At 43.0% G+C, this 17,407-nt stretch overlaps 1 protein-coding gene across 1 annotated transcript in view; it reads right to left on the bottom strand.

Moving 5' to 3' along the window:
* aadac (arylacetamide deacetylase) overlaps positions 1-16,678 on the bottom strand; it is a 25,117-nt gene extending 8,439 nt beyond the window's left edge. The window contains exons 1-4 of the mRNA XM_048604508.1: positions 16,660-16,678; positions 12,681-12,977; positions 5,370-5,439; positions 480-651 (exon numbers count right to left, since the gene is read on the bottom strand). Of these exons, the coding sequence (XP_048460465.1) occupies positions 480-651; positions 5,370-5,439; positions 12,681-12,977; positions 16,660-16,678 (558 nt within the window). The remainder of the gene's footprint in view (positions 1-479; positions 652-5,369; positions 5,440-12,680; positions 12,978-16,659) is intronic.
* Between the last annotated feature and the right edge of the window lie 729 nt (positions 16,679-17,407).

Below are 17,407 nucleotides of genomic sequence, written 5' to 3'. Positions count from 1 at the left end.
ATTAGACCAGCTACCTTTTCCTCCAAATCATTTATGTAGATCACGAACAGCAGAGGCCCCAACATTGATCCCTGTGGAACACCACTAGTCACAATCCTCCATTCCAAAAAGCGTCCTTCCACCGCTACCCTCTGTTTCCTATAACTGAGCTAGTTCTGTATCCATCTTAGCAGGCCAGGCAGCATCAAGGGTCCTGACCCGAAACGTCAGCTTTCCTGCTCCTCTGATGCTGCCTGGCCTGCTGTGTTCCTCCAGCTCCACACTGTGTTATCATAGACCAATAGAATAGTTCCTTTCAGAGAGATCAATGGACTGAATGGCTTCCTTCCTTATGATTCAATACCAAACCAAGAAGAGCAGTTGGCAGGAGCCATGTGAAAATATTGTTCTCGTTCAATGAAATGCATTATAACATTAGTTAAGTGCGTCCAATCAGTATTGTGAGCGGTTACAAGCTATTACTGTATTTGTAACTGTACCTGCTGGGCTACTGCAGCAGCCAAGTTCCCACCAGCACTGTCTCCTGACACTGCTACTCTAGCTGGATCCACCGAGTACTGTACCAAGACATCTTGCTGTAGGAAGTACTTCACCACAGTGTAAACATCATTGAACTGATCAGGGAAACGATGCTCCGGTGCTAAACGGTATCTGGAAAATAACGAGTGTATTTGAGTATCCGTTCTGAAGAAGCATCACTGGACTTGAAATATTAATTTTGCTTTCTCTCCACAGATGCTGCCATACCTGCAGAGTTTCTCCAGCAATTTCTGTTTTTGTTTCAGATTTCCAGCATTCGCAGTTCTGTGTTTTGTTTGAGTGTACTGGTCGTGATTGATGCCCATCAGTGGTGATAGGCAATGTAGCATGCTGGCTATCCAGGGTGGACTTCCAATAATTTACCATGTATGGAGTTCAAAAGTTTTTTGGGGTTCAGGATTCAACTACTTACACCCTAAGTTTCAAATCCCTCAGAAATGGCAGAGGTTGTGGTGAAGGCAGATAAAATTACATTTAAAAAGGCATCCGGATGGTACATGAATCAGAAGGATTTAGAAGAAGGATATAGGCCACCTGTTGGCAAATTGGGGAGGCAATGGTCTAGTGATATTAATTGCTGGACTGTTAATCCAGAGACCCGGGTAATGTTCGGGGGACCGCAGTTTGAATCCCACCACAGAAGAGGGCAGAATGTGAATTGAGCGTAATGTTGACCATGCATCCATTGCTGACTGTTGGAAAAAATCCATCTGGTTCTCTAATGTCCTTTAGGGAAAGAAACTACCATCCTTTACCTGGTCTGGCCTACATGTGACTCCAGACCCTCAGCAATGTGGTTGACTCTCAATTGCCCTTTGGGAGCAATTAGGGATGGGCAATAAATGCCAGCCTAGACAGCAATGCCCTTGTCCCATAAATGATTTGAAAAATGAGAGACTAGGTCAGATTGTGATGTTTGGTTGGCATGGACAAGTTGGACCAAAGTGTCTGTTTCCATGCTGGATGACTATGGCACAAAAATTCTCCCTTCCTCCCTCCATAGGTCACTTTTGAAGTCTCTCTTTTGTTTTAAACTGGTCACCTGTCCCAAAATCTCCTAATGTGGCTCAGTGCCAATTCCTTACCCCTCTGAACACAGAAGCAGATTAACTACATTGTGAAACATCTCAGAGTTACAGAAGCTTTCTCATGCAGGTTATTCATGTTGATTGTGAAGGGCTTTTGCATTAATAACTTGAACATCATGTATGCAGACATTGGCAATGTTTCCCGAAGTATAGTATGGGAGGGTAAAGTGTCTTGTCAAACTTTTAGAGTAGGTCCTTGAGTTTTCACTTGCATGTAAAACCAGTAGACCATGTAGAACTGTGGACCAATGGCTTTTTTTTCCCTTTATTCATTCACAGGATGTGGGCATCGCTGGCTCAGCAGCATTTTTCTGCCTATCTCTGATTGCCCAGAGGGCAGTTAAGAGTCAATCACATTGCTGTGGGTCTGGAGTCACATGTAGGCCAGACCAGGTAAGGATGGCAGTTTCCTTCCTGAAAGGGCATTAGTGAACCAGATGTTTTTTCTCCCCGACAACTGACAATGGATTCACAGTCATCATTACAGTCTTAATTCCAGATATTTATTGAATTGAAACTCCACCATCCGCCATGGCAGGATTCGAACCTGGGTCCCCAGAACATTATGTAGGGTGTCTGGATTAACAATCTAGCAATAATACCACTAGGCCATTACCTCCCCCTTACTACAAGATTGTGTATTAAATAAATAACTGGACTTACCTGGGACAGATTAACTTGCCTTTTGCAATCAATTATGTTAACAAAGTTAAGTGATAGAAGGGTCATCAACAGTATTATTAAGCAGCACATGCTCAGCAACCCCAAGTTCGGGTTCCGCCAGGGCCACTCAGCTCCTGATCTCATTACAGCCTTGGTTCAAATATTGACAAAAAAGCTGAACTTCAAAGGGAAAATGAGAATAACTGCCCTTGACATAAAGGTTGTATTTGGCCCAAAGTGGCATCAAAGAGCCCTAGCAAAACTGGAGTTAATGGGAAATGGGATGAAACTCTGAATGATTAGTGTAATTCCTGGCACATAGGAAGACGATTGTAGTTGTTGGAGGTCACTCATCTCAGCTCCAGGACATCTCTGCAGGAGTTCCTCAACATAGTGTCTTAAGCTCAACTATCTTCAGCTGCTTCATTAATGATCTGACCTTTTTAATAGCGGGAAGAAGTAGGAATGTTTGCCAATGATCACACAATGTTCACAGCTCCTCAGATCCTGAGGAGACACTGTTCAAATGCAACAAGATCTGGGCAATAACCAGGCTTGAGCTGAAGTGGCAAGTAACACTTGAGCCACACAAATGCCAAGCAATGACCACGTCCAACAGGAGACAAACTAACCATCACTCCTGACATTCAATGGTATCACCATCACTGAATCCTCCATGACCATTTTGGAGCCGTTATCGACCAGAAGCTGAACTGGATTAGCCTTATACACACAGTGGCTACAACAGCGCCTCAGAGGCTAGAAATCTGGCAGATAACGTATAGTGTGGGGAAATGTAAAGTTGTACATAAGTAATACTCTGTTTTATTTACTTTAAACAGAATGACTGCCAAATTCTGAGTGAGAGGTGAATACTAAATAAAAACCAAAAGAACTGCGGATGCTGTAAAGCAGAAACAAACAGAAATTGCTCAGAAGGGTCACCAGACCCGAAATGTTAACTCTGATTTCTCTCTACAGATGCTGCCAGACCTGCTGAGCTTTTCCAGCAATTTCTGTTTTTGTTTCTGAGTGAGAGGCAACTTGACTGGAGTATTCAAGATCGTGAATAGAATTGACAAGGTGAATGTGAAAAGGAAGTTTCCTCTCGTGGGCAGTTCCAGAACCAGGGGGCACTGCCTAATAATTTGGATGGAGCTGAGGGGAGTGGTTGGGTAACTTGCAGCCTCAGCCGTTGGTGGAGGCCAGGTCATGGAATATAGTTAGATTTTGTTGGACAGAGGAATCAAAGGTTTTTGGGAATGATTGGGAACGTGGAATTTGAAACAAGCAGATCACTTATGACCATATTAAAATGGCAGAGCAGTCTTGATGGGCCGAATGGCTTACATCCCCTAATTTGTATATGTATGTTTGCATGGAGAGTTGGCAAGAGGCTCATGTGGCTTTTCATTTTGGGAAAACAATAACTAGCAATGATAAGTGGAAGTCCTGTCCACCCAGAACTCTTGGTCATTCAGAGATGGATAGCTGTTTGTTGCTCAGTAACGACACTGGGAAGGCAGTAGCTGCTACCAATAACGCAGCCATTTCAACGTCCAGAATCACCGAGGGACCCAGGCCACAGGTTGTGGGAGAGGGGTACAATAGACTAGAATTTAGCAGAAAATCAGAAGTCACACAACACCAGGTCATAGTCCAACAGGTTTATTTGAAATCACAACCTTTTGGAGCATAGCCCCTTCATCAGGTGAGCTTGTGATTTCAAATTACGCTGTTGGACTATAACCTGGTGTTGTGTGATTTCTGAACTTGTCCACCTCACTCCAACACCGGCACCTCCACATCATTTTAGCAGAAAGGAGAGAGAGGTGTCTTCCAGTCACAAATCTCCATACCTCCCACTGCCATCCTTCAATCAGGTACAGTCTGCCAAAAAAGCCCACAATGGGGGTGCACCTTATGGGTTCAGGGAGTAAATTAGGAAGTACCCAGCGAGGTTGTGCAGTAAGAGGTGAGGGTCACATGATGTACACAATGTTCAGCAAAGTATCACTTTATGAAGGAGCAAGGGGCAATAAAGACAGATTAGACAGGGGTATGGATGTGTGGTGGTTATAGCAATCCACAGGCCTGGGCAAATATTACAGGAAACGTGAATTCAAATCCCACAGTAACAGTTTGAGAGTTCACAATTAGTTCATTTTCTAAAGTTTTTGTTCAAAGATGGTGACAGCATAAAAAGAGACCTGTCAGACCACCGTTTAAAATTAAAACTTGTTAACCAATATCTTCAGCAAAAAAAGGAAACAGCTGTTTGTATCCTCTCAGGGCTGGTTTGTAACTCCAGTCCAATATTGACATGGTTGATTCTTAGCTGCTCTGTAAACTGGCCATAGTCCACTGTTTTAAACCAATGGTTCAAGAAGGTTCACTGCAATCTTAAGGCAACAGTCCAAAGATATGCAGCGTAGGTCGCTTGGCCATGCTAAATTGCCCAATAGTACCCAGGGATGTTTAGGTTAGGTGGGTTAGATATGGGGAAATGCAGGGGTAGGGGAATGAGTCAGGGTGGGATACTCTTCAGAGGGGCGGTGTGGACTTGTTGGGCCGAATGGCCTGTTTCCACATTGTAGGGATTCTATGATTTCTATAACTGGGGATGGATACTAAATGCCAGCCACAACCACATTCAAAGAATAACCAATACACTTGGATGAGTAAACCATCCCAGGAATGGCTATTTATTTTTTAATAATCCATGTTGCCTGATTAATCGATTGACCCTTTTTTGCAGCAGCTTTCCTCCTTTCTGAAGTTCTTCGTATGTTTGTATGTCTATGTATGTTTAATTCATCCCTATCCCTCATGTGTGTACCTTGTGCCGTATAGTTAGTTTGTTGAAAACATCAAGCAGTTAAATTCAAAATACCATCAACAAGCTTCATAAGTACAACAAAGGCATGTCTTACTACCTTAAAATTGTCCTTAAAGTCCCAGAAACTATTACACAAGTGTTGTTTTTAAATACTTTGTATGGTTAGAATAGGGTCCAAAGGTAATGAACCACTATCCAACAGTGTCCCTTAGTGAGGGCAAAGTACACTAAGTTCTTACTCAACGGAAATGATGACTGCATTCAATTCAGTAGCGCTTTTTCTTGACAGGATGTCATACGGTTTCATTTCTGAAAAAGAAAAGGAAGATCAATTGTGCTGAAGTATCAAAACCATTTAAACCAAATCAACTCCAATAACGTCCAGACCATGTGGAGAAACACTCCAAAAGGCCAAAAGAGACCGTCTAGCTCTACATACAGGAAGAGCTTGCATGTATACCATACCCAATTCACAGTAATGTCCTGCAGAAGAGTCTGGTGAGATTACTGACTGTTTGTGGACATCACTGACAATCAACATTTACTGGCCATTTCTTAAGACAGCGATAGTCAACTGCCTTCTTGTTAACTGAGGGACATGCTTGGCCATTTCAGAAGAGTCTGGAGTCACATGTAGACTAGACCAGGTAAAAGGCAGTAGATTGCCTTTCCTAAAAGGACAGTGAGTTTTTCCATCAATCCAACAGTTGCTTGGACATCTTCACTGCCACAATTCTGACATTCTAATTCATACATTGAGTGGTCCAAATTCAAATTCTCCAAGCAATCATGCTGGGGTTTAAGCTTATGCCTTAGTATGAGCGACCTCTCACTTACTGACCAGGTAACATAACCACGATGTTCTAACTGCGTCATTTGAGAGAAGAATGTTAACTGGGCAAGCCCACTGCTCTTCGTCAAAACAACAGCATGGGGTCTTTTATAGCAGTAGACAGGACATCAGTCTGACAGAAATTCAAGTTGGCCATTCACAAATAAGCAAAGAAAACAAAAACAAACACAAATCTTGTTTACTTTTTAAAAACCAGCCCAGCAATTGCTCCCCAGTATCAGAGACCTGGAGATATTTAATATTTAAAGCTTATTTAAAGCTGACTTCAGGGGTCAGCAGCCCCAATTTAAAAGCACAGCCTGTGAATGAGAGGGCAAGTGCCCCAGCTGAGCCGAGCTGAGTGAACGTGTTGACTGACAACGAGCTAAAACAGAGCTTGTTGTAATACCTTCTACAGCCACCAACCAGTCCCCTTGCACTTGATAACAACTACAATGAACAGTTTGCAGAAGTACAGTGATGTAACACCTACTCACAAATGTATAGCATAAAAACCGAAAGAACCGCAGATGCTGTAAATCAGGAACAAAAACAAAGTTTCTGGAAAAGGTCAGCAGGTCTGGCAGCATCTGTGAAGGAAAAAACAGAGTTAACGTTTCGAACCAAAATGTTAACTCTGTTTCTTCCTTCACAGATGCTGCCAGACCTGCTGAGCTTTACCAGCAACTTTGTCTTTGTTGCACAAATATATAGCAGTATACAAGAAACTTTTAACATATAAAAGTGTGATTCTAAAGGAATGGAATCGAATCAATAATGGCTAATAAAAGAATTATTGGCAGGAAGAACTAGTTGCTGAATTACTGGAGGGATAGTGAAGTTTGACCACTGAAAGGATAATAGGATTGTCTGGGAGCCCAGTGGGCATTGGACTGAGACAGTCACAATTTGGATTTAAGGTTAACTAAAAACTTGACAGCAGTGCTTAACACATGACTCACTCACCCAAAGGACTGCTGTAGTTATGTGACACTAGTATTCTCTACATTTGGGCCTTGCATTCAAAAGATTGATGTTGATTACGAGGAGCTGGGCCAAGCACCAAAACTTGCCTGTACTCTGCTAACTAAGAATGGTCCATTTATTCCTACTCTCTGAAGTCTGTTTGTTAATCATTGCTCAATCCAAGCCTGTATAGTACCCCCAGTTCCACAGAATTTAAATTTTTATGAACCTCTTGAGTGAGACTTTAGCAAAACCTTCTGAAAATCCAGAAAGAGACCACATCCACGGGCTTCCATCATCGGTCTTAAAATTGGCAACCCCTGGTGTTGAGATTGTCCCCTTTGATCCTAGATGTTCCCACAAAATGGAAACAACCATCATAGAGTTATATAGCACAGAAACAGACTCTTCAATCCAACCAGTCCATGCCAACCATTTTCCCAAACTAAACTAGACCCACCTGTCTGCATTTGGCCCATATCTCTCCAAACCTTTCCTATTCATGAACTTATCCAAATGTCTTTTAAACATTGTAACTGTACCTGCATCCATCACTTCCTTTGGCAGCTCATTCCATGCACTAACCAATCTGTGTAAAAAAGTTGTCCCTCATGTCCTTTTAAATCTTTCTCCTCTCACCTTATAATATGCCTGCTAGCTTTGAACTCCCCCACCTTAGGGAAAAGTTCTTTGTTATTCACCTTATCTATACCCCTCATGATTTTATAAACCTCTATAAAAGATCACCCCTCAACCTTTTATGTTCCAGTGAAGGAAGTCCTACATCTCCTTAGAATTTCTATGTTTCAATAAGGTCTCTTCTCATTCCCCTAAATTCCAATGGGCAAAATCCCAAATTATACAACCTCTCCTCCTAAGAAAATTCTTTTATACCCAGAATCAAACCAGTGAACCATTTCTAGACTGGATCCAATGCCATTAAGTTTTTCCTTGAATAAGGGGTACCAAAGCTGTTCAGTGTTCCAGCTGTGGCCTGCCTAGTGCCCTCTATAGTTTTAGCAAGACTTCCCCATGCTCATAATTCATTCACAAGTTTCTCCTACCTCTAAATGCAATGTACCCACATTTGTCTTTGCAAATATTTTCATTTTCCATGTCTTTAGAAGCTTTTATTGTCTGTTTATGTTTCTTAACATTTTACATTCATGTTCTCTATCAATGTATTGGGCTCTCATTTGGTGAATTATAACATTGTCCCAATCCTCAGGCTTATAACTTATTTTTAGAAGCCTTTTTTGATATAACACCATATTTATCTTCCATTTTTAGGCACAGCTCGCTTGCTTTTCTCTGATGAGGCATCGCCCTCGCCAGTACCAAAAATGCAAAATGTTTCAGAGAACAAGATAGGCTCAGGGTAGCACAGTGGCTCAGTGGTTAGCACTGCTGCCTCAAAGCACCAAGAACTCAGGTTTGATTCCACCCTTGGGCGACTGTCCACGGAGTTTGCACCTTTTCCCTGTGTCTGTGCGGGTTTCCTCCGGGTGCTCCAGCTTCTTCCCACACAGTCCAAAGATGTGCAGGTTAGGTGGATTGGCCATAGTATTTAACAGGGTTATTGGGCTATGGTTGGGGGTTGGATGTGATTGGGATGCTCTGAGGGTCAGAGCAAACTCTATGGGCCATATGGCCTCTTTCTGCACTGTAGGGATTCTATGATTCTCTAAGGAATATTGCACTATCTGTATGTTTTTTCTAGTCTACCTAGTGGTCACCTTTCCCTCCAAGCATGCCTGGCCTTAATCTGTAGTGTGACCACTGTGTTAAAACATGCTACAGATGTAATTCTTAGCCTGGCGGATCCACCATAGGGATTCCAGCCTCTGCTCAAGTTTCAAATCCCAGAGCTCAAGATTTTGCAGTTGGAGACACTCGCCGCATGTGATTGTCTGGGTCACATGAGGCATCCAGGACTCACAGGGCACAGGACGGATGTTCCATGCAGCCGAGCTGTGTTGTCAGTTTGCTTTCAGATCATTGCAACTAGAGATGAGAAAGCAGAAAGGTAAAATGACTAACAGCTCCAGTGAATCCATCTTGGAGCTGAGCTTTCAACTCCAGATTTCTTAATTCAACTTACCAAGTTACTCTACCAAGTTACAGTTATGGGTTTTGAACACAGAGCATTACCCTAAGGCTCTAGATTATGAGTCCAGTGACAGTATCACTGTCTCACTGTCTCACCATCTCTCATATCTCTGAAATACATCCTGCTTTACTGTTGAAAATATACTTTTATTTTGTAATGCACACATGGAAAGTCACACGCTGCAGCTTTCAGTTTGCCAGCAGCCATGTTTAAAACACTTCAAGTGACAGTTTAGGTAAAAACAAAAAAGGAATCCCACCTTATTCCAAATCCTTTTTGGCACAACCTGCCCTGAGCACCTTTGGCAATGAACACAACTGCGTTGTCATTAAAAGACATACATAACAAGTTTGCAAAATAGATGAATCACATTACGCTGATTAGATGCTTCCAGCTCACTATTTTTGACCTTCCAGTTCTTGTCAACACATTGTCGCTGATGTGCGCATAGCTAGACATGCATTCAGCTCATAAGGGTTCCCCAGGCCAGTGTTATTTAAAGGGAGCCATCTAATTTTCAGTTTAGTTGCTATGACTAATCACAGGACTGGAACTGTTAGAAGAGTTTCAGTAAAGTCAGTTACATCCGCAGGAACTAGTGCTGGACTTTGTAAAAAAAAAAGAGTTGCTTCCTACTTCAAAGCTTTGGAATCCGTGCGAGCTACAGACACAATTTACCTTGAGCAGCAATGATGTCAAGCTGCTTGCAAACAGTTAAAGAGAAGGACACCTAGCCTGAAGTCTTCAGAAAAGAATTCTCCCAACTGCCTGGAGGCTGCAGCTCTGTGTTTGACAACTGATCTGCATCAAGGAGGTAGTTATAGAATTGCGCTACCATTAGAAAGCTGACCTGCAATGCCAGATCAAGTGAAGGTTAGTGTTGTTGTGACTAGTGCTGCTGTGACTGTGAAATGGGTGTGATTCTAAATATTGCTGCCAGTGAAATCCTCCAGGTTTGAAAGGCATCAAACCCGCTCCTGTATTTATGTGGCTAATGCAGTATAGTTTGTGATCAATGGCTTCCCCCAGGATAGTGGGGAATTCAGCAACGGTAATGTCAAGGATGATGGTTAGATTCCACCTTGGTGGAAATGATCAATGCTTGGCACCTGTCACACGAACGTTACTGGGCAGGTCAAACTTGGATAATGTTCAAATGCAACAAAACTTGGACATGGACTGCTTCAGTATCGGAGGAATCATAAATGCTGCTGAACATTGCACAATTGGCATCCCCAATTCTGACCTTATGACGAAGGGAAGGTCATTGATGAAGCAGTTAAAGATGGTTGAGCCGAGGACACTACCCTGAAGAACTCTTGCAGACACAAGCTGGAGCTGGAGATGACTGACTCCCAACAACCACAACCATCTTATGTTCCAGGTGTGACTTCAACCAGGGGAGCACTTTTCCTGGAATCTCAATGTTATGAGTTTTGCTAGGCTGATGCTTGATTCCACGCTCTATGTGATGTAGCCTTGATGTCAAGGGCTGTCATTTTCACCTCCCCTCTGGATTTCAGCTCCTTTGTCCATGTTTGAACCAAGGCTGTAATGAGGGCAGGAGCTGAGTGGCCCTGATGTCAGTGTGCAGTTTATTGCCAAGGAAGTGCTAACAGCTATGTCCTTTAGAACTCAGCCAGCTTGGTCAGTTGTGATGCTGCTGAACCACTCTTGGTAATAGACTTTAAAGTTCCCTACCTAGAGTACATTCTGCACCCTTGCCAACTTCCATTATTCCTCAAGTGGTAACATAGGTCAGACAGCTCAGTTGGCTAGTTGCTGGTCTGAGATGCAGTGGTGCCAACAGCATGGGTTCATTTCCCGCACTGGCTGAGATTACTATGAAGGTCCCTCCTTCTCAACTTCTCCCCTTATCCGAGGTGTGGTAACAGCCAGGCTTAACCATCACCAGCCATCTCTCTCTCTAATGAGAGAGCAGCCCTACGGTCCAGAGAACTACAATGACATTATCAATTCAACACCGAGGAGCACAGACTCATCAGCAGAGGAGACAGGATGTTCTATGTTGTAATCAACACAGGTTTTTCTAATTCTGTGAAACTTCATGGAATCTGGAGTCAATGTTGAGGACATCAAGAGTATGCCCTGCAACCACAGTGCATCAGTGGAGGTGTGAGAGAGAGTTGAAGCTGGTGGATAGACCGGTCAACCAGCCTCCAATGTCTTGTATGCCTTTGCAGGGGCATTCATCCAGAAAAGTGAACAGCATTCTATCACAGTCCTGAATTCTGCCTTTGTAGGTGAAGGAGAGGCTTTGAGAAACTAGATGGTAATGAGACGTTCACCAGGAATACCCAACCATCTGCATCAATCACCATGGCATTTAGATGGCTTTCAAGTTGAGGTTCTGGTTACCAATGACTCCAGGATAATGATGATGAGGATTTAGCAATGGCTCATATCATTAACTGTCTGATGTCTAACTACAAGTTGGAGATCATTTGAATGGCTCCCTGCTTGAAGGTGAGAGTACTGCCTGCATGTGAATGTTCAGATTATTGCCATAGCCCTGATATACTCTCAGCAATGACAGTGGCTTCTATCCATCAGTGGTTTATCTTTCAACAGTAAAGAATTGGACATAGACTCATTCACTTTGGCTGATACGTCAGGTAGTTAAATTGAAGCTTTATTTTCTTCTCTTTAGGTACAGGAAGTTGCTGAAGTTCTCTATCTCCTTTGTGCTTCCAATATTCTCTTTAAACCATGCTTTTAGTCATTGCAACTCCATCCTCTAGGCTCAAAATGTCCAATTAATTTTTCATATAACAAGATGGGAGGTTTGGCTCTGCTGAAGTTGCTACGTAAGTCTAAATTGTTAGAAGCTTTCAAATCTTGACCATCACCACATACTCTGCATAGGATTGACTGACAGATAGCTACAAATACTTTCATGGGAAGCAAAAAAGAAATCACAATGATTACTCACACCAAATTCTAGACCATTTATATATAGTGGGAAAAGCAAGGTGAAATATTAGCAGTAACTGGAGAACTCCACTACAAACCTTCCTCCAGCCTGAAAGATATCCATTACTTTGTTTCCTATCACTCACTAATTTTGTATCAACATACCCCTATTATTCCATGAGCTATAACTTTCCTTGCCGGTCTGTTATGTGGCATTGCATAAAATACTTTCCGAAAGTCCATGTATGCCACATCAACAGCGTTACTCATATCAACCTTTGCTTTTACCTCTTAAAACAAGCAAACAAACAAAAGACTCCAGTGAGTTAGTCAAACACAATCCAGGCTGGTATAGTGTTGAAGGGATGCTCCAATGTTGCAGGCAGTACCTTTCAGCTAAGATGTTAAACCAAGGTTCCATCTGCTGTCCATGCAACAAGTAAAAATATTCCAAGAAGAGGACAGGAGTTCTCTTCAATGCCTTGGGTCCGTTTGTATCCAGTGGCCAACATTGCAAAAATGGATTATTTAAATATTCATCTCATTACTGATAACAGGATTTTGCTATATGCAAATTGGCTATCACGAGTCCTACATCACAAGAATGGCTCCATTTCAGAAGTTCTTCATTGGTTACAAATTGCCGTTGGATACGAAAGGCGATATACAAATTCCTTTTATGCTTTACAGGGTAGTTTCACAACTTACTTGCACTTCCTAAGCACCATCCGCCCCCATGAATGTAAATGACCGCTCGCCTGAGTCCTGGGAGAAGGATTTTTGGCTCATAGACACGAACTGGGACCTGGTTGAAGGTAGTGTCCAACACATTGACATTTTCATCAGACGAAGGACCCACTGACTCTGCTGTGGTGAGGACCATCATCATCTCCATGTAATGCTTGAACCCAATGAGTTCACTCAACTCGGCCTGCAATGTAGACACAGAAACAGATATGCAAGTTACCTTCACAATTAGTGTAGTTGCATCTGCTTCCTCCAGCCCTACAACCCTCCAAGATCTCTAGCTCCTCCAAATTTTGCTCTTTTACACACCCTGATTTCCTTTGCTGTGTTACTGCCAATGAAGCCTTCAGCCTTCGGGGCCTAAAGTTTGGAACTATCTCTCCATTTTTTGCTCTCTGTTAACATTCTTATGGCTAACATTGAGTTTTATATGACCTGGGATTCTAAAGACGACACTGGATTTGAAATGTTAATTCTGATTCTCTCCAGACCTGCTGAGTTTCTCCGGGAATTTCCCAGGGAGAGGAATGGAAGAGACCCTTGCCAAATAGGTCACACCTGGGACTGATGGCTCAAAGAGTGACCCCTTCTCCGTTACATGTTCTCTCAATTCCTAAATGCAACCTACAAATGGAAAATGGCTGGGACCACACCTGGACTAGGCAGAATCTTATATTTTCCTTTTCCAACATGTGGGGTCCACTACTGAGCAACAAAAGGCCATTCAAGCGGCAATTGTGTTAACATGTACCCTGCAAGTGGGTGTTTAAAGTCACTTGCAATATCATTATATGCATCTCACAGGTACAATGTCCAAGCGTGCAGGGTGCAAATGCCAGTCACAAGCAATGTTGACATTGTCATTAGTAATTGAAGATTGAAGACAATCATCTTCATGAAGCAGGAATAATCACAGGTGACATCCAAAGTGCCTCTTAAAAAGTCATACCTATGGGCCATAAAGCTAATGCAAGACAAGATTATAGACTTGCTCGCCAAGCCAGTGTGTTTGATTGCAGACGTTTCATCATCATGCCTCCAGTGAAGCATTAGTGTTCTGTCCCGTTTATTATTTATATGCCTCGGTTTGCTGGGATAGTTGGCATCACTTCTGGTTCTGTTTCTCAGTGGTTTGTATATCGGGTCCAGTTCAATGTATTTGTTGAAAGGTCCTTTACATTCATCAGTAGTAATATAAAGGATCCCATGTAATGTAATGTAAAGTAAAGGATCCCATTCCCACAACCAATAAAACTAATGTAATATACAAGATACCATGCAAGGACTGTGAGAAATATTGCATAGGCCAAACTGGAAGAAAACTGACAATAAGGATACCGAACACCAACTAACCACCAAGAGACACGACCAGTTCTCACTGGTCTCAATACACACGGACAAAGAAGGACACAAATTCGACTGGAACAACACATCCATAATAGCACAAGCCAAACAGAGACATGCCAGGGAATTCCTGGAGGCCTGGCAGTCCAACCGGAACTCCATCAACAAACACATTGAACTGGACCCGATATACAAACCACTGGAAAACAGAACCCGAAGTGATGTCAAACACCCCAGCAAACCGAGGCATATAAATAACAAATGGGACAGAACACCAACGCTTCACTGGAGGTGCACTGACAATATTACCTAGCAGGGTGACAAAACATCTGCGATCAAACACACTGGCTCGGCGAACAAGTCTACAACCTCATCCACAACCCGAGCTACAAATCTTCTCAAAACGTTTGAACTAATGCAAGACCTTTCAGGCTCCATTGGGGTATGGGACTGATTCTCCGTAAGTTGATGTTTAAGTATCAAGTAAGATGCTCTTACATGCATGATCCCTTTCATTGGTGAGGTGGGATTGGGAAAAGCATTCAGTCCCCCTGCAGCATTCACAATGTCTTCCTGTCTCTTTGTGGCATAACTCGTATTGTATTCATCACAATAAAGCTCCAAAGTCAAAGTACCATGTAGAGGCACTCCATGGCACTCTTTGTTTGGAGTGCTCCATGTCCCACTGTACAGAGGAATATGGCAAAAAATCGTCATTTGCAATTGATGCAAATGCTGACTACTCATTACTGAAAAAGGACCTCTTCTCTTTCTTCTGCTCCTCAAACAGACTGATTGCAAGCATGACCAACAAAACCAGTCACAGAAAGAGTTATTATCACTGTTGCTGCAATGCAATGGAGGTATACAAAAGGAAAGGAGGAACAGTTGTGTCAGCAATTCCAGGACCAGCAGCAACCTCCAGTGGATGTTGAGTAGCTTCCACAAGAAATGGGCGCAGCTGGAAGTCCCCACAGAATGTGCAGGAGGGCCAGAGTTCTACTTCCTCAAATTGTATTTCCTCTGATGAAGGTGCATTGCTACTGTGGACTGAGGGTGATATGGAACACCCCCACACTGCTGGATCAGGACCTGTGACCTGATTGGATGGGTGGCCATCCTTTCTTAATGGCCAGCAAGCCAAGAGCTGCATTGACCTTTTATGCAATTGGATCCTTCCTGTGTGAGGTCCCTCAATTATCCACTCACAAATAGATCAAGACAGATAGTTACCAAGGCTGTTTGTGCCAGATCGCACCACTTTATCTTGTTTTCCAATGATAAGGTCAGTACTGCAGCCCGGGCAGTAGGATACAATAATGTAGTTCGCTTCCCCCAGATACCGGGTATGTTGGGATGTGCACTTATTACATTGAAATCACCATATAATGCAGCTGAGTTCATCAACAGAAAAAGGCTCTATTCCATCAGCATGCAAGTGATTTGTGATCATTGTCATCACCTCTTAGATGTGTGTATCAGGTACCCTGGGAGCTGCTATGATGCCTCTATCTGCAGGAACTGTAATGGTTCTGTGTTAAGGACCAGATGCCTTACAAGGATGGTTGCTAGGGGACAAGGTCTATCCTCCGTTATGCAATCCCGTAAAAGAGAGGCCGACTGTAGTTATAATGTAGCCCATTCTTCTCCCAGGGTCATAGGGGAACAGACAATAGGCTTACTGAAGAGGAGGCTCCGATGCTTGGGTTGGGTAGGGGGGTGGGGGTTGTGGGGGGAGGTGTGTTGAGGATGGCTTTAAGTCCAGTTCTGAAGGAGTGTGCCACATAATTCCAACATGATGTGCTCTGCACTATTGGAGAAGGCAGAAGATGCAACAAAACTGAAGCTGAACAAAACAGAGAGTGGGAACAGTCTTCCAGAGGAGGAGGAGGACACTAGAGGAGGAGATCATAACCTTGTGCACAGTAAGAGTGCTGCAGTGTAGAGGGCTACAAAGCCATACAAGATTTAATTGATATCTGCTTCCAATTTTTGACTCTAAATTTGTTGTTGCTTGAAAAACGTAAGCAGTGCATTCCTGTTCCAAGAGGCAAATACAGTTTCTGTTTTATTTCTGTTCACTTTTGGTTTCAGTGAAATGAGTGAATGCATGTTCTGCAACGATTAAAGGCTTTCCTGTATGTGATGGTCCCATATTGAACAATGGGCTGTAAGGGACACAGAACAGAGAAGCAGTGACTTGGGAGGTTGGAAGATAAGATTCTGCTCAGCACAGGTAGGCCGAGTGGTTTGTGATTAAACGACAAGAGACAATAGGTATGTGCAAGAAAGTGTCAACTGTTCCACCTGAAAGCTCCGAGAAGCATTGGTTTGTGAATGATTTCCCATTAGTTGCACAGTAAAGGGCAACTCCAGACTGCTAACACCTGATCAGGTGAAAGGTCCAGAAATGGTGCTGGGGCCATGGAACCTGGGATATCCTAGCAGTGGTGAGGACTTCCACCTATAGCAAATGGGGGAATCACAGTGGCATTGGAGGAGAGGGGCACAGTACCAAGTCAGCGAGGCAAGTTTGAGATAATTGTGCGAGAAGACTTATTGGACCTTGTGGAGAGAAACCCTCTCTGAAACTCACCGAGAACGACACAGCCCATTTCTCGAAAGATTCAGACCTCTATGTCTGCTATCTCCACTTTTTTATTGACTGGATTTATGCTGTTCTTAGTTGGTTTCACACCTCTTCCTACTCCCTTACTTTTAACTCTGGTTATCCAGAGGATATATCCCATGGTGGCCTCTTAGTTCTCATCTACTTGCTGTCCCTTGGCAATATCGTGCAAAAGTACAGAAGTTTCCACATTTCCACTAACAACATCTCATGTTATAGAGTCAGAGTCATATAGCACAGATTCAGACCCATTGGTCCAACTCATCCATGCTGACCAAATTTTCCAAACTAAATGAGATCCACTTGCCTGCATTTAGCTCATATCTCTCTAAACCTGTCCTTTTCATGTGCCTGTCCAAATGTCGTTTAAATGTGGTAACTGTACCTGCATCTACCACTTCCTCTGGCAGTTCATTCCACATATGAACCAACCTGTGTGTGAGAAAAAATTGCCCCTCAGGTCCCTTTTAAATCTTTCTCCTCCTCACCTTAAAAATATGCCCTCCAGTTTTGAAATCCCCAACCAAGGGAAAAAGACCTTTGCTATTCGCTCTATCTATTCCGCTTAGAGTTTTATAAACCTCTACAAGGTCACCCCTCAATCTCTTATACTCCAAGGAGGAAAGTCCCAGCTCATCCTTAGAACTCAAGCCCTCCAGTTCCAGTAACATCCTGGTAAATCTTTTCTGAACCTTCTCCAATTCAAATAATATCC

Source organism: Rhincodon typus, chromosome 13, assembly GCF_021869965.1.
Source record: "Rhincodon typus isolate 14 chromosome 13, sRhiTyp1.1, whole genome shotgun sequence".
Taxonomy (NCBI): Eukaryota; Metazoa; Chordata; class Chondrichthyes; order Orectolobiformes; family Rhincodontidae; genus Rhincodon; species Rhincodon typus.
This window is presented reverse-complemented; position numbering and strand designations above follow the sequence as displayed.